This window comes from Zootoca vivipara, chromosome 10 (genome assembly GCF_963506605.1).
Source record: "Zootoca vivipara chromosome 10, rZooViv1.1, whole genome shotgun sequence".
Classification (NCBI taxonomy): Eukaryota; Metazoa; Chordata; class Lepidosauria; order Squamata; family Lacertidae; genus Zootoca; species Zootoca vivipara.
Window position 1 is genome coordinate 20,632,006 of NC_083285.1, and position 26,783 is coordinate 20,658,788.

The window sequence follows — 26,783 nt, forward strand, 5'->3', positions numbered from 1 at the left end:
ATTGCCCTGCAGAAAAATATTGTCTTTGTCTCACTACAGGGAAAATGGACTAGTCCTGTTTTGTCATTAATATCTTCTTCAGCTACATCCTGTTATTAGAAATCCTTCAGTACATGGACTGCAGATGGATTAGAGAGAGTTGTGTCTTAGTTCGCTGGAGGCAGCAGGTTTGGAAATATATGAAGAGTTGCCACAGAGAAAGAGAAAATACCAACAGCCACTGGATAAAACTGGTTTCAAGACCCTGCCCCACGTCATGGTTTCTCAGCTTCACCCCAACAAGGCACTGTCTCAGCTTTAGAACACCAGATGTGAAACACAAAGCGCTAACAAAATAAAAACCAGAGCATACTTTCTAATATAACTGATAAATACAGTCGTACCTAGGATCCCAAACACCATGTGAATCGAACGTTTTGGCTCCCGAATGCTGCAAACCCAGAAGTGAGTGTTCCAGTTGGCAAATGATCTTTGGAACCTGAACGTCTGACGGGGCTTCCGATTGGCTGCAGAGCTTCCTGCTGGGCCTTGGTTTCCGAACGTTTTGGAAGTCGAAAGGACTTCCAGAACGGATTCCGTTCGACTTCCGAGGTACCAGTGTGCTGTGGTACAACACATTCTTCCCACATATATTCCAGGGTTGTTGTTTTTAATTATAAAAGGGGAATGCCTACTTCCGATTCCAACGTACGCACCTCAAGCCATGGGTTGTGAAAGTTTTGAAATAAAGGAATACAGCAACTGCCTTATACAACGGGAAGCTAGTTTAGTACTTTCCACACTCCTCGGCAGCAGTTCTCCAGTGATTTAGACAGGGTCTCTCCCAGCCCTGCCTGGAGATGCCAGCGATGGAAGGCATCTAGTGTACGTGCTCTATCATTGAGCTACAGTGATGTAAATTACCAATCCAGATCAAAACTGCCACAAACTGTTTGGTTAAAAGGCGGGGCCTGCTCCAAAAAATGGCAAGGCTGGGCCTTCACAGATCAGCAGAGGGTGCATCATCTTGACAGCGATATTATTTTTGCTTTCAAGAGGATCTGATGCAGGCCAAGATCATCACTTTGCATACTCCACTTCTTCCAGGTTAGGAGGGCGACTGAGGGTCCTCTGCCAAAGAGCTCCCATCAGTAGCAAGACACCAGAATTTATAAAAGAGGGAAATCTTGTTTTTCCGATACTAAGTGGATGGATACCACCAAAAAACGTTCTATATTCATGTATTCGGACGCTGGTTAAGCTGCAACTGAACCACTAGCTCAAGGAAACATCTGTAGCTCCATCTTTTTTTATTCCCCCCTCCTTTTCCCTTATTCAGTTGATAAAAAGAGGGTGAGACCTGGTTAGAAAATGCTCTTATTTATGGCTTCCAAATCAAAAACTATTTCCCCCCTGGGTAATGGCCAATTCTGGAACAAAAGCTCCTTACAACTCTTTCTAAGTATTCCTTTTTCTAGTTCCGAAAGCTCCCAAGTTATTAGCATCTTACATTTCTTCCTTTCTGGTCACAAAACCATGGTGCCAAACATGGAACACAAACATATCCATGGCCAACAGCACAAACCTAGTACCGGTACCTAAGCTGATTAACCCTGAAAATCATACTATTTTAGTTACAACAACCGTTTGCATTAACAAAGGAGGGTGTTATAGGAGGCCACTTGAGTGTGTTACACACAATATGGATATACATCCCATTATATTATTTACCACATAGGTCTCCTTGAAAACCTCACTTTCTGATTTATCGTAGGTTCTCTCTGGAGGGCAGAGATGGTGCACCAACTCTGTTTCTCAAAGCAAACGTTAAACACAGAATAAGACAGTGTGGTCTTTCTGCACGAGTGGCTGTCTCAATTGAAGCAGCATAGATCCTGTTTAATTCTGTGTCACTGAAGCTTTGAATAAAGCCGACTATTTTATTGGCATGCTATTATGCTTCCTTCATTCCAATCTTGAGTGCCTTTGTTTCATAGTGGCAATTCTAGCAACCTGGCCCTTTAGTTCCAATGCTCACAACAGTAGTTTCTACTTCATTAGGAAACAAGATTGGTAGCGGCTTCAAGTCTTGCATCTCATTCTCAAACTCAGCTCTTTTGGCAAGCTTCAGTAAAATTTTAGAAGCACAAAAGATTTTTTCCCTCCGCTAGTGAAAATATCTCTATGCAATATGTTCCAGGAGATTTTGAAAACAAATGCATCATATATTATCTGAATGAAGCCAGTAAACCTGGGATATCTGTTTCAAAATAAATAAATTCAATATTTGGCTTTGAGCTCATTTCCATTTAAGTTTCACGTGTATTTTTGTATATCACACCCCCTTTATACAGTGCACAACAGACAGAACAACTAATACAGTGGTACCTCGCAAGACGAATGCCCTGCCAGACGAATTTGCCAGACGATCTGATGGTGACTCGCAAGACAATTTTTTTTTGCGAAAAATTCGTCTTGGGAATCGCAGTTTCCCATAGGAATGCATTGAAATTTAATTAATGCGTTCCTATGGGCAAAAAAAAAAAGAAATTTCAATGCATTCCTATAGGAAACTGCGATTCGCAAGACAAATTTTTCGCAAAACAAATTGACTCGCAGAATTAAATTCGTCTTGCGAGGCACCACTGTAGTTTGCCACAGGTCAACCCAGAAATCTGCAACCTTTGGGGCGCACGGGTATATTTGGAAATCTATGAAATTTCCTTGGGTGGGGACAACAAAACACCCATCTCACCAAAATTATAGATTCCTCCCCCCTCTCAGACAAACAAACCTAGAACACCTCACCCAAAACAAAAAAAACATAGGGAGGCAAACCCCTTGCAAAGAAAGAAAGAAAGAAAGAAAGAGAGAGAGAGAGAGAGAGAGAAAGAAAGAAAGAAAGGGAAAAGCCCAACTCTTAATTCCTTCTCCACACTGGGCACCCCAGGATTAAACCAGGGCAATCACTGTTGACTCTATAAATTTTTGGACCTCAATATTGTCAGTTCCATGGAGCAACATCAAAGGAAAAATCTTTCCCTAGACCAGGGGTGTCAAACTCAAATTCATCGGGGGCCGCATCAGCAGTTTGGTCACCCTCAAAGGGCCGGTTGTGTCTGTAGGACTATGTGTCCACTCTTTATTATCATAAATTATTGTCACTGCATTCAATTATTACTGATTTTTGTAATAATGTAAGCTCATTCCCGCCCCCACGCGGATCACATTCCTGCGTCGTGGTGTGTGTGTGGGAGGGGATGTAAACGAGGGAAATTTGAACAAAAGGTGGGGATCGGCGGCTTCCGGGGGGGGGGGGGCTCAACTAAACTTTCGGCAGGAAGGAGAAAGCCACTGCTGGGATTAAAAACCTGCAGGTGGAAAGAGGGCTTCCCTCTCCTGCCCTGCGCACACCCAAACCCCGCTAGGCAGGATGCCACACGCTGCAACCCACCCCATGCTTTGGAGAGGGGCAGGAACATGCGGTGCAGCGCCAACTCCCTGCTTTGCTTTTGCATCCTCCCTCCTCAGCGCCAGAGTCCCTTCCCCTCGCACTGAGGGAGGGCAGCGGATTTCCCGAGGAGGAAGGCGGCGGCAGCCCCAGCGGACATGCATCTTCGCCTCAGAGCTGCTCTTCCCCCCACCCGCGCTGTTGTCGTCTTCGCCGCCGCCTCTCCCTACCGGGACTGCAGGCAGAGGAGGCTTGAAAACCCCCCCCAAAATTTTTCCCCTCCCACCTACTCAAACCGCGAGGCGACTCCATCTGGAGCCCTACATCACGAGGGGCTGAGAGGAGGCGGCGGCAGAGCGGGAAGAGCAGGAACCCGTGCCGCCGCCGCCTCCTCCCTCCCGGCCGCCCCCCGGGGAGCAGCTCCGCTGGAACTGAGAAGCCAAAGGGCGGCTCGGGGGTGGGGGGCAGAGCAAAAGCCAGGCACCCTCCCGAGTGTCTATGAGGAGGAAACGGGGCAAGAGGGAAGAGAAACCCGGCTCCATCAAGAGAGCGACTGTTGTGCTTCGCCTACTTCCCCCTCAGGCTCACTCCGCGTCCCTTTCGCCCGCTCGCTCGCCCACCTCCCGGATGCAGCCGAGGAGAGGAAGGGAAGCGGCGGGCGGCGGCTCCCTAGTGCCGCCTCACTCGCTCTCGGAGACAACAGCATAGCCCGCCAAAAAAAAATCCAGCGCTGCTCCGTCCCGGCACCAACTTTGCCGGCGGCGCCTGTAGGGCTTTCCTACCTCCTCGGCGGGCTTCCTCCTCCTCCTCCTGCATCTCACTTCCCCGTCTGGCCGCTGTGCCACCGCCTCCCTCAGCCTCATTCGAAATTGAAATTCCCTGGCCAAGGCCGTCAGCGCGGCTCCAGCGCCCCGGCCTCCGCCTGCAGCCCCGCCCCCGGTTTTGAACCTCGGCCAATCGCAGGCTCCAGAACTACTCTCAGTGGTTATTGTCGGCGGCGGCGGCTACGCGGGCCACATGACGAGGTCTGGCGGGCCGGATTAGGCCCCCGGGCCTTGTGTTTGACACCCTTGCTAGACTATGTCAGTTCAGACTGCTGCTAGGGGTTTTTGTTTTAATGCTGCAGTGCTTGGGTGTGGCAATAGGGAATTCTGCCTTTCCACCCACCTCTATATGCCCCCCAATCAATTCATCCATCCTCCAGCATTGTGATGTTTGTGTGTGTGATGCTTGTGATGCTCACTTTTATTTTTAAAGAATAGCCTAGGGGCTTTATTTTATGTTCTATCTCTGTGCTGTGGTGCTTATCAACAAGATCAGAGATAAAAGATCTCTCTGGATACCCTTTAGAAAGGATCTCTGAAGAGCAGGGAGAGTTTTATCTCCTGATCCAGAGATGTCCCAGAAGATGTATAAAAACCTTTGAATCAGTTTATAAAATGGGTTTTAGGTTAGCACTCTCCCAAAAGTGATTTGTTCTGCAGTGAGACCACCAGCAGATCTCATCTATACCCCATTTCCTGGCCTTTCCCCAGATAGCCCTAGATAGCCAATGCATTCATATTCTCATATTTCGCAAATGCTTAAATACAGGCAATTTGGCAGGTTATAGTTAAATCTACTTTTCCATTACCAATCTGCCTGGTAAAAAGGGAGTGGGTGAGAGGAAAGAGACATATCTTTGCTTTAAACATGAAAGTTTAATTCATTGCTATTCTAGTAAAAAAAAACCTCCTCAAGGCAATTGTAAAACAATAATAATAATAAAAATTGTTGTATGAGAGTCATTCAGGAATTCCCATAAGCTCCTTGAATGTCACATGTGTTTAGGCAAGCACCCCTTCAGTGCTAGCACTCCCAGTGCGGCTTATAGTAATATTAAAGCAATCAAAATAGAAACAATAATACCAACACTACAATACGAGAGAAAAACAGTAAAAAAACAAAACAACTAACCAGCAGCGAAATTAAAAATCAGCACAAGCCATATTTAAGGGCCAAACCAGATGAGCATTCATGCAATTAGCATTTGTGTAAATGACTTTCTAAAAGCCAAACAGCAGCTCCTGCTCCAGATTGGGACAATAGTTTGTGGGGTGGGGTGTGTGCGACACACACACACACACACACTCTATAGTCTTGCTCCAGATTTTACCTCTCATGCCTGCTATCTACATTGGGGGGGAAATATTTCAGATCATCAGATGCAAGGGGCAGGAAGTCCCTGTGCCTTACCCACAGCAGTCTGGAACAGGGCTCCCCTGCACCTATTTTTTTAAAAGGCCCCAATTCTACAGATATCATCTTGTTTACTACTGCCCTTAAAGAACCTGGGTTGTCTCCTGGGTGCCGAAAAACACTAGATTTTCAGGCAAGCCTTCCGGGAGAGCATTCCGGAAACAGGGCACAACAGCTGAAATGCTGCTTTGTCTAGTGTCACTCGAGGACCCTTCAAAGGCGCTAGAAAAGGCTGTCTGAAGATGACCTCAGTGTGCAAGAAGGTTGATGTAGGAGAAGCACCAGCCAAGGACCAAGCCATATAAGGCATTAAAGGAGCGGTGGGGCATCTTCCACAGCTTGAGGGCTACATTCCTGAATAAGATGAATTCATAAAATCATATGAGTTTAAGGGGCCACAAGGAACATCTAGTCCAACCCCCTGCAATGCAGGTATCTTTCACCCAACGTGGAGCTGGAATCCATAACCCTGAGATTAAGAGTCTCGTGCTCTACCAACTGAGCTCTCTCTCCCTTCTGAGCATCACTTTGCATAGCTGCCAAGTTATCCCTTTTTTTAAGGGATTTTCCCTTATGCTGAATAGGCTTCCTCGCGAGAAAAGGGGAAACTTGGCAGCTATGCAGTTTGCCAGAGCTGAGTCAGAGGTAGGTTAGCAAAACAATAAATCAACTGAGGCCAGTGAAGTTAATTATTTATTCAAGGGAACAAACCACTACTCTGGCCTAGTGGTCTCATCAACTTTCTGGGAGGTCTTGTCCCAATGAAGCAGCTGCGAGGACTTGAAGGTCCCCGCCTTCCTAGTGCCCACTAGGACTCCTCATCTTCAGAGTCTTTCTCAAGCAGCCTCAGGTTGTATCGGCACACAATCGTTTCATTTCTCTGCGTGTTCTAGGAGACCAGGGGGGAGGCAAGCTGGTCGCAGCAGAAGGGGGAGACTTGCCAGCTTCTGCCTCGGAGTCTGAACTGTGCTCTGCCGCAGCCTCTTCCTTCTCACTAAACCCTGTTGCCACTTTTGCCTCTGACACCTCCGCCTCCCGGTCTGCTCCTTCTCCTTCTGACCACTCATGCTCAACCCACTACCAGTTGGCTGGCTCTGAGCTTTCTCCCCCTGGGGATTCCCTGGCTGGTGCCTTCCACCAGTGCTCTGCACCCATCCAGTCCATGACATCTTCTGAGGGCTACATGCCAGTAGTGACAGAACCAGCCACAGAAGTGGACAGCGCAGTGGTTGCAAGTTTTCAAGTTTTACCTTTGCACGTCTCGGTACCTACTCACATATACGCCCCTAATCTCCACCCAGGCAGGCAAATAACATTATCCGAGTTCAGTAACACATTCCAATCAGGTAAAAACATGGTGGGTGTGGAGCAAGCAAATGATAGGGAGCAAGGAGTGGATATGGCCAAGGGAGAATCCAGGGGGACAGACAGTGAGGCCTCAAGTGCTGAATTCGTTCCCTAGGCCTGAGGTTCCCTACCCCTGCTTTAAGGATAGGCATGAGCCCTTTGAATTGTACTCTGAAAGGGATCCTCAGCCAGCGCAGCTGTTTTAGACCCAACAAGATACACTTCCCTAAAATTACCCCTGCTTAAATAATAAGGTTTAATTGTGTTGAAATATACCATACACCATTCCTATATTAAAATTGTAATCCGATAATCTTAACCCAGGAAAAGCATAGGCATACATAGTCTTGTGTTATTTGATGCTAAAAAACACAAGTTTTTTGTTTACACTCTGCCAAGAATCAATATATGAAGCGGACTGCTCGACTTCCCTAGAAAGGGCATTCTGTGCTTGTGGTGCCACCACCTACGTGACCCCAAATCATGTATTGTGGAATGGGATTTATCAAAAAGAAGGGGGAAAATACCACTACAATATGAAATGGTATGTAGTGGGGCAGGGGTTCTCAGGTAATCAGTAGGTATGATCGTTACCTCCAGACTATATTCCTGTTGTATCTGGGGCTATGTATCTTGGTGGCACATGTACACTTTCAATACTACTTCCCTGTAGCAGGGCTTAAGTTTTTTTAAAAATAAAATAAAATGGCACTTCTAACTATGCTACAACAAAGGTGATGTCTTATTATTTGGTAGTTACTTCTAAATTCTAGATAATTGTTAGAAAAGCAGGAGCAGGGACAAACACTAATAATTAATGGGTGTTGTTGTGCAAGTCAAATATAATGGACATAAAACCCAAGTAGAGATGTTTGAAACCCATGTATAAGATATTATATAGGAAATGATTGGGTGCAGGAAGCTTGTTTTCCTCCCCATTTGTTGGATACTAGACGCTCTTGCTTCCAACCATCCATAACACTTAGTACAGTTATCAGATAATAACTTTAAAACGTTTTACTTGTATGATAAAGATGTATTCGTATGATTTTAATTCAGTATAATTAACATCTACTATTTTAAGAAACCCAATTTTGGTAGTGATAATAACTGGAGCTTGGAATTTAATTAGAAAAGCTATTTCAGACATAATCACTTCTGCTTGTAATCATTACCCTTCTAACGGAACTGCACTAAAAGAATGTGCCTAAAACACCTGCTAAGGTTTTTTAGTAGGGAAGATATTGTTTTTACTTCTAAAGACAATTTCGAAAAGTCACAAGCCCGGAAACATCCTAAATTGCAATGTTAGCTGGAAGCACAGCCAAGACCAGATATTCCTAAGGGTCCTTTATGGCAGGGGAACAAGAAGGCTTTGGAATCTGAGAGCTTTCAATGAGTTTACTCCGGCCTTAACACAGCTGATAATACTGCTGAAGTATGAAATGGATCAACACCTGGGCCCCTCTCTTTTGCCAACCTGGCTTTTCCAGTTGTTTTGTACAACTCCCATCAGTCCCGGTCAGTATGTGCTTGACATACACTACACTTATCTTCACAACAAACGATGGTGAGATGCAAGATGTGTATAAGGAGATGGAAAGTATGAAAGAGAATGATAGCTTGCCTGAAGCCACTTAGTGAGTTCATGGCTGAGACAAGGTTTGAACTGATGACTTCCTGTCACCACTAAATCAGCTCTAAGACAAGTTAGGGTTAGAATGTCAAAAGCCACTCAGTGAACTTAATAGCAGAATGGGGATTTGAATCCAGATTTCTCTGATCGAAGGCATGTCACCATCCATTTAATTATCACACTGACTCATTAAACATCAGATGACATTCCACTGGCATAACCACTGGCATAAACAGATAACATAAATATGCTGTAAATTAGAAGTTTCCCCCTCCAAAAAAATATACCGTATAGAGTGGCATAGAAATAATTCAAACAAACCCTTTTTTGTGTTCACCTGTGATAGAACTGAGCTGCTGTAACATAGTGCTGTTGTTTACAAGCAGGTTGTTTTCTTCTGCTTCCCTACCACATTGCCAGATTGATTACAATCAGACACAGGAGCAGGATTCCCCGGAAGCACAGTGGGAAAGGGAAGCAAGATCTAGAGATTACAGTCATACCTCGGTTTAAGTACACCTCGGTTTGAGTATTTTCAGTTTAAGTACTCCGCGGACCTGTCTGGAACGGATTAATCCACTTTCCATTACTTTCAGTGGGAAAGTTCGCTTCAGGTTAAGTATGCTTCAGGTTAAGTATGGACTTCCAGAACCAATTACACTCATACCTTGGGTTAAGTACGCTTCAGTTTAAGTACTCCATGGACCGTCTAGAACGGATTAATCCACTTTCCATTACTTTCAATGGGAAAGTTCGCTTCAGGTTAAGTACGCTTCAGGTTAAGTACAGACTTCCGGAACCAATTGTGTTTGTAAACCGAGGTACCACTGTACTAGGAGAACAAGTGCCCTGAAAAGAAGAGAGATGGGACACAAAAAGGCAAAAACTGCTTTTCAAGGAATGAAAATCAAAGCACACTGAAATGTTGCTCCTCAAGGATCTGTGGGCATACTGAAGTCTTGCAGTTTGTTCCAGTTCTTTCCTTATGACTTTCATTACAGAATGGGATTTCATCTTCCTGAGGCATGGCCTTTTATAAAAATCTGCAGGAATGTGCAACAGTGCATAAGCACTTGGGAGACCAACTGACCATATCAGGAATGCATACTTATGATTCAGTAACACCAAATTTTGTCATCCAGGACAACTTTTACCCATCCTCCTGTACTTCAAGAATCTGAAGCATGTGCCACTGCAAGCTAAACCAATTTCTGACAAAGGTGCCATATGTTTGTAGAAAACACTTGCTCATCCTGGAATTGTTTCCAGCCATTTCCCTTTACTTCAACTCATGCACATACCATTCCAACGTCACATCTTCATTGATTTTAGAAAACAGGCATGTGCCTTTCAAGGATGGAATGCAAGTGCAAGCTAAGTAAAATACACGGCAAAAAGAAATAACATTCATCACCTTTCTGTTTCAACAGCTTGGGCATAGCGTCCCAAAATACACCTGACAGTCCAAGTTTATTCGGAAGACTGATAGCATTCAACAGGGTTTTCTCCCAAGCATTCAGGAAACTGCAGCTTGACAACACAGTCCTTTGCGAACTGACTCCCAAACACTTCACACTCTGATTGGTGGAGCTTACTCCAAGTGCGTGCAGCCTGAATCCCTCTGCAGTGGCAGAGACTAGCCACAGTTCTGATTTACCTGTCTTTATAGGGTTCAGAAATATATTTGGGTGAAAAGCTACCGTATATAGAAAGAGCCCGCTCTCTGTGGCGATCTAGCTTGCCAACAGCTCCATGCTGGGCAAAATATTCCTGCATTGGAGGGGGTTGGACTAGATGACCCTCGTGACCCCTCCAACTCTACGATTCTAATGAACCACGGAAACGGCTCAAGTGTCACGACGGCACACAGCATATGAAGCAGCCACCAGCTGTAACGTGGTCGCCGGAACTCACCGCTCTTCCTCGCCCGCTCCGCCGAGCCTTGGGGAGTTGCCATGGCCACGGTCTGCAGCTGAGAGGATATCGCGCGGCGTGGCTACGCAGGCACGCGGGGGATTCCACCGGGCTGGGCCAATGGGAGAGGACGAAGCGCCCCTCGTCGTCGACGCCGCCGTCGCAAGGGATGTCGGGAGCGCCGGGCCCCGTCTTTTGTTTTGGCCGCGGGCTCTGCCCGAGAATCCACGGCGCGGAACGGGAGGCGTGGCTTTCCGGAAAGACTACACTTCCCATCATGCAGTTGAAAATTCATGGCGGGGCGGGGGGTTGAGAAAGAGGAGAGCGAGAGGGGAAGGCGGGGCAAGGGGGCGGGGCTGGCGGCGGCTGTCCCAGAGCGCGAGCTGCGCTCCGTCAATCAGAACAATGACTTCTCCGCGGTCGCCTGAGGAGCGGAGCTGAGGCGCACACAAGCGAGCGGGAGCGCTGGCCGCCGGGGAAAGGGGGCTCGCCGCTTGGCGGTCGCTGCTGTTGCTGCTTCTGCTGCTTCTGTTGCTCTGAGGCGGAGGGGAGCCGCGGCTGCTGCTGCTCCTGTTCTTGTTTGGCCAAGAGGGACCGAGAGCCGCCTTCACTCTTTGGAGCATGTGGATTCCCACCGAGCACGAGAAATACGGAGTGGGTGAGTGAGGAGAGCTCCCCTCAAGAGACCTCCTTTGGCGCCCTTCGGATTGTCCTCGCTTTGCCCTCCCCGGGTCTTGCTTGCAGCTCCGAAGGGGGCGAGTCGGGAGAGGAGAAGGCGAGGCACCCATCCTTCGCACCCACTGTGCACCCTTTTGCTCCCTCCAACCTTGATCTTGGCAATTCGTGCATCGCTCTGTTTACTTTCCAGTCGGATGCTGCTGTTTGGTGCAAGCGAAGGACCATCATTGCATGAGATCCATTCCCTTCCCGTTCCTCATCCTCAACATATCACACACACAGAGAGACACACCACACAGGGGAAAAAAGTGTCTTTTTGTGGTTTTGAAAATGTGGAGCAAAGGGGGCGGGGAAGGATTGGATATCTATCTTATTATTAAAAAATAATAATTGGCGACCATTGCTGGTAAGAAGAGTAAGTGGCTTCTTTAAAGAGTCTGCATGCAACGCGATATCCAAACAATGTATCCAATTAAGCAAGCAACATCGTTAAAAAACAACAACGGGGGGGGGGGGTTCCTCAGTCTTCTCGGCGTCCTGGATAAAAAAGAAAAAGCAGACTAAGCAGCTCTCGATTGTGCGAAAATGTGTATTTTGGCATAGGATTTAAAGACAGGCTAAAACTGCTGCCATCTTTCGTGTAGATTGCGAGAGGCACCAGTGCGCGACTGAATGTGATGTGGTGTGTGTGTTGGGGTTGGCCGAGGAGTGTTTTTGTTTTAATCTGGATAGTAACCTACTTCCAGTAGTGGTGTTTTTGTTCTCGGGTTTAATGGAGTACAAAAGTGTTTGGATTGCCCAAGGAAACAGACAGGGTGGTGTATTGTCAGTTAGGGAACTTGCGATCCTGTTGGAGGAGGAAAGGCTGCTTCCATCCTCTCTACAAAAGGTGAACAACAAAGGACGTTAGATGTTGACTGATGAATGTGGAATTTCGCATCTTTCCCTTCACCCCGCCTCCCAACAGCGGCATGTAGGTTTTCTTCTGATTTTCCTCTCTCCTTACACACACACACACACACACACACACACACACACACACACACACACACACTCTTGCCTCAGTTGACTATTTAAAGCTGGCATTTTCTCTCTCCTTCCAGTCACTTACACCAGATTCTTCTGATACTACTTGGGGCTATTAATTTCAGCCAGACATATAGAAAGCTTTCCCTTTTAAAAGAAAACAAATGTTAAGCCTGTGATAGTAATTATTTCGTACATTGTGCCTCATTTTAAATTTACTTTCTAAATGATGTGAACATCAAGGATATCTTCCCTGCTATGGGTTTTGGATAGCAGTTGCCAATGGGCGATGGGGTTATTTTGCCCACCTCTGCTTTGGAGATGAGATTGCAGGGTCTCTTCAGCTTCAGACAAAGTGATGAAGAATTGCTTATTGTTTTGTTTCGTAGTTGCTGACTAGTTCGCCCCAATAGCAGCTGCTTTGATTGGCTTTACAGGTGAAGGGCATGGCAAGAATGTTGCTCGCTCTGATCTTGAGGGTATGCCTGCATGCTGAATTGCCGATGTAACGAAAAATGCAGCTGGAATGCAAAAACTTTCTGTATATATGTGTGTGTGAGATCTCTCTGTATTTAACCATTAGCACGGGAGCCAGGACGCATGCCATGCAACTGCTCCATTTGGAAATGATCCCAGATGCTGCTCTCTGACCCAAATGTTAAATTATACAGATCATTGATGGTATTTATTTTCTTGACTTCTTTATGTACCCAGTCACAGCTGGGCTGCTGGATATTGATTAGCCCTCCCATTGATCTTTGAGGGGGAAATACACACACTGAGCTATGCACATGGATTGAAAAGCCACTTTGGTATTTCCTGGAATGGCATGTGGGATATTATTGGTCAAGTATTTCAAGCTATAACATTTGCTTGCTTTTTTTTAAACACTTTGAAAGGGTCCCCCTCAACTGAAACAGACTTTCCATACACAAAGAACAATCTGACTGCTGCAGTTTGTTATTTCATGGGAAGGAACACACACACACACAACCTGAATTCCCAACCTAGAGTTGCTGGACCGTAACATTTTCCTTGAAAGATGTCTCTCCCTAGCGAACCTCATATTGTGCTCTGGTTGTCTGCTTCCTCTCTGTCGAAGTGGAAAAGGTGTGACAGTGTGGCTAAGCTATTATTCTTGTGATCTCAGGGGAAATACAACATGCCCTTTCCTGAAGAGAAAAAAACCAAACCCTTTGAACATGCCCTTTCCTGATCTAAATATTTGGTTCTGTTTCTTGAATTGCTTTCAGCATATGCCACTGTGCTACACGGATACACGTGCTGGCTTATGAATGGCTTCAATGTTGAGTCAGTGATCGCTTTGGTGTATTGCCTGAACATTTGCCAGAAAGAGGCCTTAGGCACCTCTTCATTAGCGCAGTTAGTCACCAGACAGGCGACTGGCTTTGCTTTCACCTTAAAATGAATTGCTGTTGAAGCATAAGAATCCTGAGATGTGGTGTGTGATGGGAAGTAGTTAACTCCCTTATTACATGCAAACATAAGAGCTGTATTTTATAAATATGGGTTCATGATTTTCAGTAGGCTTTTGCTGCCTGCTTGGTGTACAGCCTGATACTCTGCATATTTGCTCAGAGGTAATGTCCTCCTGAGCGCAGACTTCTTCCCAAATACTTTAGTAAGCATTAGACAGCAGCTTCCAAGATGGAGTTCCTCTAGACTTTATGGAATTTAGCTTCATAATAAGAGTGCATATGGCAGCCATGGAGCCTGGCTTAAATATGTGTTTAAGTAAATCTGCCTAGGATTACAGCCCTAATACTATATATATTCATACCGAAGCCCCAGTGTGTTCAATGGGTCTTAATTCCAAAAAAGCACGTATACAGATTCAGCCTTAGGTTGCAATCCTAAACTCATTCACTAGGAGTAAATTCCTTTGAACACACCTATGAGTAAAAATATGATTCCTCTATTACTGTGTATGTAACTATGAGCCCTCCCCCTGCCCAATTTATGACCAATTTGTTTTCAGTCCAGCTTTCTCCCAGGCAAATAAGAATTGTAGTTAAGTTTGTTATTCTACGCACACTTACTTGCAGATGAGCAACGTTGACCATAAACATGCGTTCAGTTTGGCTATTAGTCTGCTAAAGCTCCAAGCTAAAACCATAGCATTTTTTATCCTAACAATTTGACTACAATAATGTACTGAGTCTTTTTAAGGTTCCTGCAGCCCAGTTAGAGCTTACATTCATTCATAATGTGAAGGGATAGAGGATTCTCCCATAATACCCTGTAGTGGAAAGGGCCTGTGCATCCTAAGGAGGACCTAATAGGTGATAACAAACTGAAACAGGGAAGCTTTTAATGTTTAACAGACCATTGTATTTTAATATTTTGTTGGAAGCCACCCAGAGTGGCTGGGGAAACCCGGCCAGATGGGTGGGGTATAAATAATCTATTATTATTATTATTATTATTATTATTATTATTTATTAATTACATCAAACACCATCATTTGAATTTTGCATGTCCAAGGGGGCTAACGCTATAGGGTTGTTGCCCTTTAGAGTATGTATTGAGCTTAATCCTGTCCCCCCATGATTCTGCTCAGTGTGTCTGGTATGGAACTCAGCTCATGAAATATGTCCATACAATTAATCTGGAAGCTGTAATTTTTGTGTGAGATACTTAGTTCTCCTTCAGCTCACACCAATCTCAATTCATTTCTTGAATATATCAGCAAACTGAAAGTTGACATGAGTTCAGAGACTCATTGGTAATTTGACTCTAAACAGGTTCTCCTAAAGTCTACTTATTAATCTAATTTTAACATGGAACATGGCCACTGAACATTTTGTAGAGTTGTTTTGTAAGTCATGGCTTTTAGCTGAACGTCGACTAGCCAAACACCAGGTGAAACAAGTGTGGAATGTGTTCTTCTTGAAATTGACAGTGGAGGCACCTGGTTGTACCTGGGGAAGAATTTGGAGCTGGCCAATGTGAAATCAATGTCATTTAAATTTACTTTCCTCATTGTTTGATTAGTTCAATGGGTTGGTCTCTTTTACCAGAGGTGAGGTAGCTAAGATAATGGCCTGGGGCCTCATTTAATAATTTTGGTTTTGATTTTAAGCATCATAGGCACAGACGATGGGGAAAGCTGGATTTTGTTGTGGAAGCAGAAGGCGAAACCTTGGCTGGCTGGATATAGCCTATGAGCTGTTCAGCCTATGAGCTGTGCATGGCCTTCTCTTAGATTAGAGGATTAAGTTGTTATCTATTAAAAGTGATGAGAGACTCATCTGTCTCTGCTTATTTTGCCAAATGGAAGTGATATCTCCCAAATTCCCTTGCACTTCAGCTGATCCAGAATTTAGCTTCATGTTTTAATGCACTGAAATTTAAATACAGCTGGCCATGTTACTTATTCAGTATAGAAATCCTAGTTATTGAAGAATCTCAAGAAAAAGTACCCATAGCCACAGGTCGGCTGGGTCACTTGTTTTGCTCATTATGGAAGAGGAAAACTATGGGAAAGACAATTGCAAAGGAGAGAACCTTCCCATCATAGGATGTTTACACCTCATTCTTTTTCTAAACAGGCTCTTTTCCTGACTTGTCTGTTTACTCAGACCCTGTCTTTGAAAGTGCAAATTGAGAGACTCTTGATAAATTTTTTGCTGTTGTGCTGTTATTTTCTTGATTTTCGAAGTGTAATCTTTTGCCAGTAGTGATCATTTCTGGTGCTCTCAAAACCTGACAGTTCCATGTTACTTCCTTGGTGGCTTTAAGCAAAACAAAGTACAGTGGTGCCTCAACTTACAAATTTAATCTGTTCCGAAGGCACCTTTGTAAGTCGAAAAATTCGTAAGTTGAAAAACGCCATTGGAAATGCGATTTCCCATAGGAATGCAGTGAAAACAAAAAAATTCGTAAGTCAAAGCAACCCTATCTAAAAATTCGTAAGTCGAAAAATCCCTATCTAAAACCGCCACGGTTTTTTTTCCGGATGTCGAGACATTCGTAAGCGCGCGGCCATTACCCCCACTCATAAGTCGTAATTCGTAAGTTGAGGTACCACTGTTTGCAGTTTTACTTGCAAATACGTACAGTTAAAATCGTCTGACACCAACAAAAATATATAGATATGATGATATGGATAGAAGTTATTCCAATGGCGGGGGAAATTGTTCTGTATCAAACTCTCCATTGGTTCATATTGTCCAGGTTCCCAACTGGGAAGTCATGTAACATGTGTGCAAAGTATTTAAAGTTTTCAATGAAACTTCTAGTGAGATTGTAAAAAAAAAAAAAGGAAGTTATTCCAGTGGAAGGAAGAAGGTTTATACATCTTCTGGTGTTATTGCAATTCAGGTAAAAAGTACCATATAAAAAGTGACTAACATCTTTTCCCTCTGTTGATGGTGAAATCATATACTGAAAATATGCAAGATAGTTTATTTATAGGAAGGAAAGTGCACATGGAACCAAATTTGATATAAAATCTGATCTCCTCAAGAAATTGAGCAGTATTATACGAAGTAATGAAAAAATATGACCCTGACAATATGATAGCATAGCACATGTAACATGAACTGTTCAGTTTTATTACATTATGCAAATGAGTCTTAATATCTGATAAAACCTTTATGATTGGGGGAAGGCAGGCAGCATTGCAATAAGGGCAGTCCTGTGTTTTTAAAATGGATACTCAGGACTTAACAGAAGAGTTAATTTGCAGGGTTTTAACAGGTTGTGTTACACAAAGTCACTATGCATTAAGGTGATCATTATTATAGTGAGCAGTTCTGTTCCTGCCCTCTGCTGCTGTTCATGGCTCAGGAGTGAAAGCACCGTCAGGGGCTCCCATTTTGCTTCTTTCATTTTTTTGTAACAGTTATGCAGCCCATAAGTCAGTTAATTACATCAAATTTGCTTTAGGCTTGGAAGGTTGGCAGATCAAGTAGCATCTATTCCATGTGTGAAGATTTATAAAACCATATAGAACAACCATTTCTTTTCACTAGAACATAGCTTGGAGTCCTCAAATCTCAATGTTGAACAGGAACATACATAATTTAAGTTTTTAATTTAAGAGTCAGAAGTTGAAGCAATGCCCAGGGTAACATTTCAGCATTGAACATTTGCATGCAACATTTTTTTTATTCAGAGAGTTGATGTCATGGACTGACTGGATGCAGAGGAATGGTGGGAGGCACACCTGCTGGGAAACCCCCAAGGCAACCCCCAGGAGAAGAAGACCAGTGCCAGGGGATTGGTGGTGGGATGACAACGAGTGGTCAGAGGGAAGAGGCTGTGCAAGAGAGAAGTCCAGAATCTGAAGCCGAAACAGGAGAGGAGGGAGGCAGAGAGGAGGGTGGCTGGTGAAGAGGCATGGGTGTCTCCCCTTCCTGCTGAGACCAGTTCCCCTCCCCACCCCCGGTCTCCCAGAACCAGAAGCAGTATGAAGAGGGTGGAGCAAATACAGATGCATTTACAAAGTCTCAGATTGCTTGGGAAGGACTCGAGGGATGAGGAAAACTGTGGGGACCTTCAGTTCTCACAGCTATCTCATTGGTGTAATACCAGGAAAAGTTGCTGTGCTCACTAGCCCTGGCCTCCTGCGCCACGTGTTTCTTTGAATAAAGAGTTAACTTCACTAACACTGTGAGTTATTGCTGACCTTCATCTGGCACCCAACCCTGACCGTCACCATGTGGACCTCTGCATTATCAATTGGACAGAATCATTTTCTGTGAGGGGCCATCCGTGTAGTTTATACAGTAATTTAATCCTGAAAATATGCTTCTTTTTCATGTTGTTTTAATTAGCCATCTTATCACAAGAAGCAACTTATCTAGCATCTTTTCCTCCATAAAGCTGGTTCATACATTCATGGGGTGCTACTTGGTGTCTCCTCACTTGGTGACTTGCAGATGAATGCATGAACACCTTCACTGAAAAGCTTGCTCCTTCTCTAGAGTTGATATTGTTAAGCAAGTCAGCAAGGGGACATAACAGAGGGAAGGAAGGAATGGGTGACACAAGGGATGTTGTTGTTGTTTAGTCGTTTAGTCGTGTCCGACTCTTCGTGACCCCATGACCAGAGCACGCCAGGCACTCCTGTCTTGCACTGCCTCCCGCAGTTTGGTCAAACTCATGTTCGTAGCTTCGAGAACACTGTCCAACCATCTCGTCCTCTGTCGTCCCCTTCTCCTAGTGCCCTCAATCTTTCCCAACATCAGGGTCTTTTCCAAGGATTCTTCTCTTCTCATGAGGTGGCCAAAGTATTGGAGCCTCAGCTTCACGATCTGTCCTTCCAGGGAGCACTCAGGGCTGATTTCCTTAAGAATGGATAGGTTTGATCTTCTTGCAGTCCATGGGACTCTCAAGAGTCTCCTCCAGCACCATAATTCACAAGGGATACGTGGAGCTAATAAATGCAGATGCATGCCACAAGGTATCTTATCAACCTTCTGTGAGATTTCACTGAGCCCAAACAGAAACAAAACTCTCACCCAGAGATGATATAGGCTTGTCCGCATGTTACACTGAACACAGGTCTGTACACGTGTACAGGTGTTTGTATGAAAGAGTGTATGCCTGTTTATTTTTACAGTTCAGCTCAGGTGGTGGCCTCTTGGTAGCTCCACCACCCTTGCAAGCATGGGAGATTATGGCCTGGGAGAGGGCTTCCAAAATGTGGCACTTACATTAGACATGTGTCATTTATCTTCATGTCATTTGCTGAAGATTCATTTCTTTACCATGCCCATTGACTATTTAAATTTCTGTGATACCACCTCTACAGTCTGATGTATATCCCTCAGTTAAATTGTTCTGTTGGATTTTAATAGTGTATGCTTATATGGCTATAATCTGCACTGGGACCTTGTGGTGAAGGGCAGAGAAGTGGGGAGGGTCTCCTAAATAAATAAATAAATAAATGAGTGTGTTTCGTACAGAGGCGGTACACTTGTTTAACATTACATATTAACTCTATTGAGCGCACATCTGAACTACTTGTGCACATATATACTCATTGGATTAAATCCCTTACAGGAAGAACTTATTCCCATGTACCATAGTAGCACGATGGCAAGGAGTTGATTGAAATATTCTGCTCTGCTTGTGTGGCAGACAGTTATAGTTGCCTGATTTAAAGTTTGTTCAGTGCACCAACACTAAAACGTTTGCCCTTGGTGGGTGTTGGCATGAAAGACCAAAGAATCTTTAATCACTGAAACAGTTGAGCACACTTTCAATTTACATACGATGTAAAAGCTACAGGGCAGTGTTCTTTTCTCAGTATTTCACTGTCTCATTAGAAAGAGTTTCCTATTGAAGGTATACTGGGTGCATATACCTTCAGTGTAGCAAGAGGATAGAATCCAGGAAACAAAATACCTCAAGGTAGAATGTCAATGTTCCTTTTTTTTAACCTGTCTTTATATTACTCAGTCAGGTATAATTACTGTTTGTTCAGAGTTGCCACTTTAAATTAGCGTGCGTATCCCTGACCTGCTACTATCTTCTTTGTCAACTGTATCACTAGCACAGCACTTCTGTTTGTGGAATGTAGAAATATGTGGTTATGCCATATTCCTTCAGAACTGAATTTGCAAAAGGTGATGAACCAGCGATGAATATAGCACTTATGATAATCTTTCATAGGTGGACCAATGTGGCTTTAGTTTGTTCCCAAAAAGTTGAACAGCCTTTTTCCATATGTAGAAAATGGACACTTGACATTTCAGCATGAACTATATTCCACTTTATTTACTGTACATGCTGTTATTTTCTTCTGGTTTGTGCAGAGGACAGTACAAGCATTAAATCATACTGTATATCCCACCCTTCAAAGCCACTTAGTGGTAGTGTTCCCAGGACATATTATGCAAGGCGATTGTGTGGCGCTTCTCCAAATAGGAAAAACAAACAAACAAACATATAACATCCATGCTTAACTTGTGCCCTGTTGCATGCAGTGTTAGAAACTGAGATGTGAAAGCTAGGAGCTAAAAGGCACCTTAAACCTAGGTTATGGGCGCAACAACAGAATGTCTAGGTGCACTTCTTATAACAAGCATACAAAGTTGATAATGAATGTACTGCTGCTAAAATTCATGTTCATTTTTCACATGGTCTATTCCTTCCCCTGCCCACTACCCTAATATTATTAAGAGGGTCTCTTCTTCAGTCTTCAGATAGTAGCTGGAAGTGGGGAGGCAGTCCTCCTTTCCTTTCACTCTGCAGTTTTAATCTGAAATCTTAGGCGCAATACTTTGCCCACAACTCAGAAACTTCTTGTGCTAATGAAAGTCCCTGTTGCAAAAATGCGCATAGAACAATGGGAGTTTTGAACACTGGTTGCATGCTTACCTAATGCATTGTTTACAATAATGGTCATTTGTTGTATAGAACTTGTGGCCTGGCCACATAAATTCAAAGGTCCTCTTGAAGGGAGAAATCACATATTGATTGTCTCAAACTACTTAGCCCCTCTTCCTAAAACAGCATTCTGTGTCCTGCTCTTGCACAAGTCATGGCTAAAACCGGTCTTTGTTTGACTTCAGAAAGCTATGCCATGCAAACACTCAGTGGGGCCTGAGACAAGTCTGGGTGGTGCATTCCTCTGATGATAATGATGATGATGATATATACCCTGCCCATCTGGCTTACAACATATCTAAGACTTCCCTAAACAGACTGTTTCTAGTTTCCAGGCTGAGTGAGGTAGCTACCAAAGGCAGCAGAAACTGGGGTGTGGGGACGGACGCACACAGTCAAGGTGAGGTGCTGGAGGACAGAGCAGGGTTGGCCTTTATAATAATAATAATTTATTATTTATACCCTGCCCATCTGGCTGGGTTTCCCCAGCCACTCTGGGCAGCTTCCAACAGAAAATTAAAACACAATAATCTATTAAACATTAAAAGCCTCCTCTTTGACATCTGTTGGGAGGGCATTCCACAGGGCAGGCGCCACCACCAAGAAGGCCCTCTGCCTAGTTCTCTGCAACTTGGCATCTCACAACGAGGGAACCGCCAGAAGGCCCTCGGTGCTGGACCTCAGTGTCCGGGCAGAATGATGGAGGTGGAGACGCTCCACCTCCTTTCCCACACTCCACACCACCCAATTGTCCTGCCTTCAAATTCAGTGGAAGCTGCTGTCCAGTCTGCAGTGTAGAAGTAAGATTTAGCTGCTAGTCCAGTCAGCTACTATACTGTATGTGGACCGGGGGTGGAGGAGGGGGCCTCAGGCCGAAAAGTGTCTTGGGCTAGCCATGCCCACACCACTTTTTGTTGGAAGTATTGCAGACTGCCCACAGCAGGAGAAGGAGAGAAACTGAGTCAATGCATTGAGGTGGGGATGGGGAGAACAAGCCATAATATTGTTCTCAAATCTCCCAAACCTGCTTCCCACCCAAGGGAAGGAACTGCCCATGTCCTAATAGTAGTCTGCATGGTGGTGGTTGTTTTTAAAACACTTCACCTTTTAAGTGACTAATTTCAGAAAGTCTAATTGTTGTGTGAGAGCAGAGAAGTGGTTGGAAACACTCCTAAATTGTTTCTTGCGTGGCTTAGTGGATATTTGGATGTAGAAAGCTGGAGATGCAGGGTATCATTGGGAATTATCCCTGTGACACAGCCTATAATTTGCCCTTCTCCCCCCCCCCCCAAACAAACAGATGCAAGAGTCCATCTTTAGTCTTTCACTGTCTTATGGTAGTCAAGAGTTATTTGCAGATGTGTTGGTAAAGATCATGGTCATGACTCACTGTTGCAATGCCCTCCCTCCCTCTTTCTTATTCCTTGACAACACAAAACAATTTCCCCCACCAAACTCAACTCTTTATGGATGGGTTGATATTTGCTTCATAGAAGGCAACTTTTGTTTTCTTACTTGAAAAGAAGGCTGTGTACAACATTGCTGGCTTAAACACACAGCTAGGTTATTCTTGTTCTCAATTTGGATTGAAGTTGGTTTGGGGAAAATGCATCAATATTTCATATGAAATATGGATAGTAGTTAATGTCATGTGTACACTGCTTCCCAAACCAGTATTCGGAGTGCATTGAATGCAGAGTAATTTGGAGTGTTTACACAAAGTCTAAGATATTATCATTGATTAAGACCTGGGGAAATATGACAGTTGTGCTCATAAAATTAGAAGAAAAGGCAAGACCTCTTAAATGAAGCATACTTGTGGCAGTTTGTCTTTGTGAAAGATAAATAATGACAACTAATGCTGTACTGCTGTTCTTACAATTTCAGAATTCTCTTAGGTGACAGTAGTAAACCTAGGTTTCTGGGAGCAAGTTTCATTTACAATAATGGGACTTATTTCCAGTGGAAGCTGGTCCCCTGGGGCGAATGGAATACTGCTCCACCAACCTCAACCTGCCATCACCTGCCTTCCTTTCTACTAACAGCAGCAGGTGACCCTGGCTGTCTGCTTTCTCCTTCTCACTCTGCTGTTGCCTATTGTAAAACTCAGCAGGGAAGAGGTTGGGGACAAAAGTACAATTAGTTGCCCCTGCCTGTCTTTGTGACTCTGACTCTGCTTGCTGTTGATCTCCCTACTTTCTGCCTTGATACTCCCAATGGCCACCAGACCCTGCTGCTTGCTTCTGAGAAAATACACAATCAGATAAGAAAGTTTGATTAGATGGTGGTGGCAAGGGAGAGACCAACTTTTATCCCTGGATAATTTCAAATGTGGCATAGTTAAATGTGAAAGTAATTTTAGTGGTGCAGCAATAAAACTGCTAGCCTATTTGCAAAGCTTAGCAGGGTCCTCGATGGTTCCAGATTGGACAGAATGTTGAGATTCCTGCATTGCAGGGGGTTGGACTAGATAACCCTGGTCCAAAATCATAGAATTGTAGAGTTGGAAGGCACCCCAAAGTTCATCTAGTTCAATCCTCTGCAATGCAGGAATCTCAACACACGGTCCTCCATCCAATTTGAAACCATTCCAGACCCTGCTTTTACTTTGCAAGTGTGCTGGCGGTTTTATTGCTCCACCACTAGCCATTGCCATGCAACTTTCAATCTCTAAAGGGTATCTAATAGAATGCCTTTAATGCATGCTTACTTTAGAGGTGGTCCCAATACATACGGTAGTAGTGCACTATGGTATTGGCTTGGTTACCTCCTCTTGATTTTAAAGTGGCCAGTACTAAGCATGCTTATGAATGAAATTAAGAATGCAGTTGGAGATGTGACTTGGCTTGAAAAAAAGATTACCGATGTTACCGTATGCATTCTGAAATAGAAAACTTCAGGAGAGAAGGTCCATGCAAAACCAACTCAAGGAAACCACGTGTCAGACTGAAGGAGGAGAACGACATTATAGGAAAGATCTTGATATACATTTGATTTAAAATGCTACTGGCAGCACACAGTATTTCTTGCATTCTTTCATTACTGTGAATATGCCAATCCCCAATTTTTTCTTATTGTCATTTTTGCTGTTGCATTTTCGATGTGTAGTCACTTTCTATTGAATTTGTCTAATGAGCCATACCCAGGACGATTGACTGCCATATGAAAGCGCTATTACCTTTCCCATTAATGTAGAGGGAAGTTTCCACTCTTGCCAGCAATAATAACTTTCGGTCATTCTGTTCCCTCTCTATTAGTAAACAAGTTACAGTTAGAAGCGGCATAACAGTCAACTTTTAAAATATTATTTCAAAATGCAATTAAATTGAGAATCCACTATTGCATACATTTGTTGTATGGAAACAGAAATTCAAAATAGTGTCGCTACGATTTGAAAAACAGCCTCCCAAGGAATAAGTCAGGCATCCCCAAACTTCGGCCCTCCAGATGTTTTGGACTACAATTCCCATCTTCCCAACCACTGGTCCTGTTAGCTAGAAATCATGGGAGTTGTAGGCCAAAACATCTGGAGGGCCGCAGTTTGGGGATGCCTGGAATAAGTGATTCTGCCCTCTGTGGTGCAGCTAGGTAACTTCATACCTTTGACTCGACTTAATGACCTTCCAGGGTAGTGGTCTTCAGACGATCACGTGTAGTACTTCTGTCATGCATTGCACAATTTAAATTTATTTTCACTCCACTGTCCCTACCACTGTTCTATGGAGCATGCTTGTTTTCTCCTGCTCTGGAGGGTAGGACCTGAACAAATGGCTTCAAGTTACAAGAAAGGAGATTCCGACTAAACATCAGAAGTAAGAACTGTTCGACAGTGGAACAGACTCTCTTGGAAGGTAGTGGACTCTCCTTCCTTTGAGGTTTATAAGCAGAGGTTGGATGGCCACCTGCCATGGATGCTTAAGTTGAGATTTCTGGATTTCTAGGGGTTGGACTAGACACTTATATGATTCTATATTGTGTGTGAATGCTAAAACTCCTGTTCATATCTGTTTGGAGCCACCTTGGTATCAAAGTTATAAAAATAGAAAGAGAGAGTGGTAACTATCTGCCTTCAACTGCGTACATTAAATGGCAGGTAACAACTGGGTATTTTTTGTGTGGGAAATAAGACTTTCTCATTGGGCTAGAACCATGTTCGACTTTATTTTTGGCTTACCGACCACTTGAGCTTAACAGAGTCCCAAAGTTGTTGTTCAGAGAGCTTTCTGGAAGCTTATAGAGTTGGCAGCCAGCTTTATTTAGAAAACAGAAAAGTGAGAGAGAATGAGAATGTGCCACTAATATTTTAAATAACATAACAAAAGGCCTTTGTAGGCAATGCAATAGAAAATGAGAACTTGTGTTATTTTGGATTGTGTATGGCATCATTATAGCAAAAGCTCACTTTAAAAGTGTGGTGTTGCCTGGGGATCCAGTCTGGGTTGCCTGTTTAATTGCTCATGTGTTTATTTCTCCCTTTCTATTTGTTTTGAAGGCTGATACTGTATGAGTTAACATAGCTGTTAAGTAAGTTAAATAACCACAATACAGCTGTGTATGTTAGAGGAGGTAATAATGGCCTCAGCAATGATTGAATTCAAGCCATTCAGTTGCTGTCCAAACATTCTGGCAGCTTAGCTACTTGACCACCTGCTTATGTTTTTTCTCTTCTGCTTTCAATTGCAGGCACAACCAGGCTTTCTCCCCCCCTTCCCAAAATAGGTTGTTGTGTGTAGAAGTTGCATGTGCCTTCCATTTCCTCAGGAGGTACTTTGGATACAAGCCTGTATATTATTATTTTTTCGTACCATCAATGTCATTGTTCAGTGTTTCTCAAAGGCTGTGACACTCCACAATGGTGTGGCAGGAGAGGATGGCAAGTGTGATGGGAAGTTCCAAGGACAAAGAAACATTTCAGTGTAGTGTAGTATGGTATAGTTGTATAGTGTAGTATTGTATAGGATCAAAATAACTTTTTTTGGATATACAGCCAGAAAGAGTAGTCCCACATCTCTTCAAGAGCATGTTCTTCACTACACATTGTTGTGAACCGGGATTTTCAACTTTGACAAATATGAGCGATCGGAAAAGAGAGGGTTCTTTGTTTTGATGAGGAGATGAGAATTTGTGTAGTGAACCCCTGGCCTACCTGATGGCTAGCCAGTATGTCAAGTCCAAAGTTCAAAGACCAGTGGTCAATCCACGCAAGCAAAGTCCAAAGGTCAGGAAATACAGTCTGGGATCAACCCACATAGGCCAGGTCTGAAGTCCAGCAGTCAGAATACAGTCCAGAGTCAATCCTGAAGCACAGTCTCGTAGAGGTCCAGGAGCATCCAAGCCAAGATCCATCAACATGGGCAGCTGAGCAGGCACAACACTTCAGCTCTGCTGCCCATTTTTTTTACTTTGCCTGCTGATGGCAGCATCTGGGCTTGACAAGGCATGTGACCCCACAAGCCCCACCTGGCCAGCTAGGGAGCTGGGCTGTGGGCCCTTGCCTGCCTCAGCTTCCTAGAGCACCTCCTGCTGCTCCCTACGCCTCAGAGCTCACTGAGTTTGTGGACACAGAGGCCCTTCTGGCTCTGGTGATTGGTCCTGTTGCTCTGAGACAGGTACCTGTAGGCTGTGAAAGTGACTAAGGACTTGGCCTACTGGGGAAGATAAATTCATCAGCCACTGGGTGAGCTAATATCAATGTGCTACACACACACACACACACACACCAGTCACCAAGATCTCAATGGCAAAAATAGTTTTTTAAAAAACTTGTCAGTTTTAATCTTACTTTTCAGGAACCATGTTACAGAGCTTTTAATGGCATTGGAATACAAAATCATACTTGCGATTTAAAATAATACATTGACACAATTTTTAAAAAGAAAGAAAATGTAGGTCTATGTTAATTAAGAATTAATGAAGGAAGTTTGGCGTCAAATTTCTGTTTGCAATGCTTACGACATATCTCTTGTGCTGAGTACAGTTCCATATATTCGTTAAATACCGTCTCTCTGACATGGAGGGTGAAGGAAAACAAGTTAACTGTAAGGAAATCCCTTCAACAATAAGCAGCAGGCACTGGTGTAGAACTAATGCACAATTTTATCAATTGATCTGGCTCACAGGAATTAAAGGTTGCAACTGGCTCTCAGTATATCC

General features: G+C 43.9%; 2 protein-coding genes across 3 annotated transcripts in view; one reads left to right on the plus strand and one right to left on the minus strand.

Annotated features, from left to right (window-relative positions):
- Positions 1-10,706, minus strand: part of ZNF277 (zinc finger protein 277) — a 51,708-nt gene extending 41,002 nt beyond the window's left edge. Inside the window, exon 1 of the mRNA XM_035128020.2 lies at positions 10,566-10,706. Coding sequence (XP_034983911.2) covers positions 10,566-10,608 — 43 coding nt within the window. The 5' untranslated portion in view covers positions 10,609-10,706. The remainder of the gene's footprint in view (positions 1-10,565) is intronic.
- Positions 10,707-10,943: 237 nt separating this feature from the next.
- The window catches only part of DOCK4 (dedicator of cytokinesis 4), a 245,094-nt gene continuing 229,254 nt past the window's right edge, over positions 10,944-26,783 (plus strand). For both annotated transcript variants that reach the window (XM_035128338.2, XM_035128339.2), the window contains exon 1: positions 10,944-11,223. In XM_035128338.2, coding sequence (XP_034984229.2) covers positions 11,187-11,223 — 37 coding nt within the window. In that variant the 5' untranslated portion in view covers positions 10,944-11,186. The remainder of the gene's footprint in view (positions 11,224-26,783) is intronic.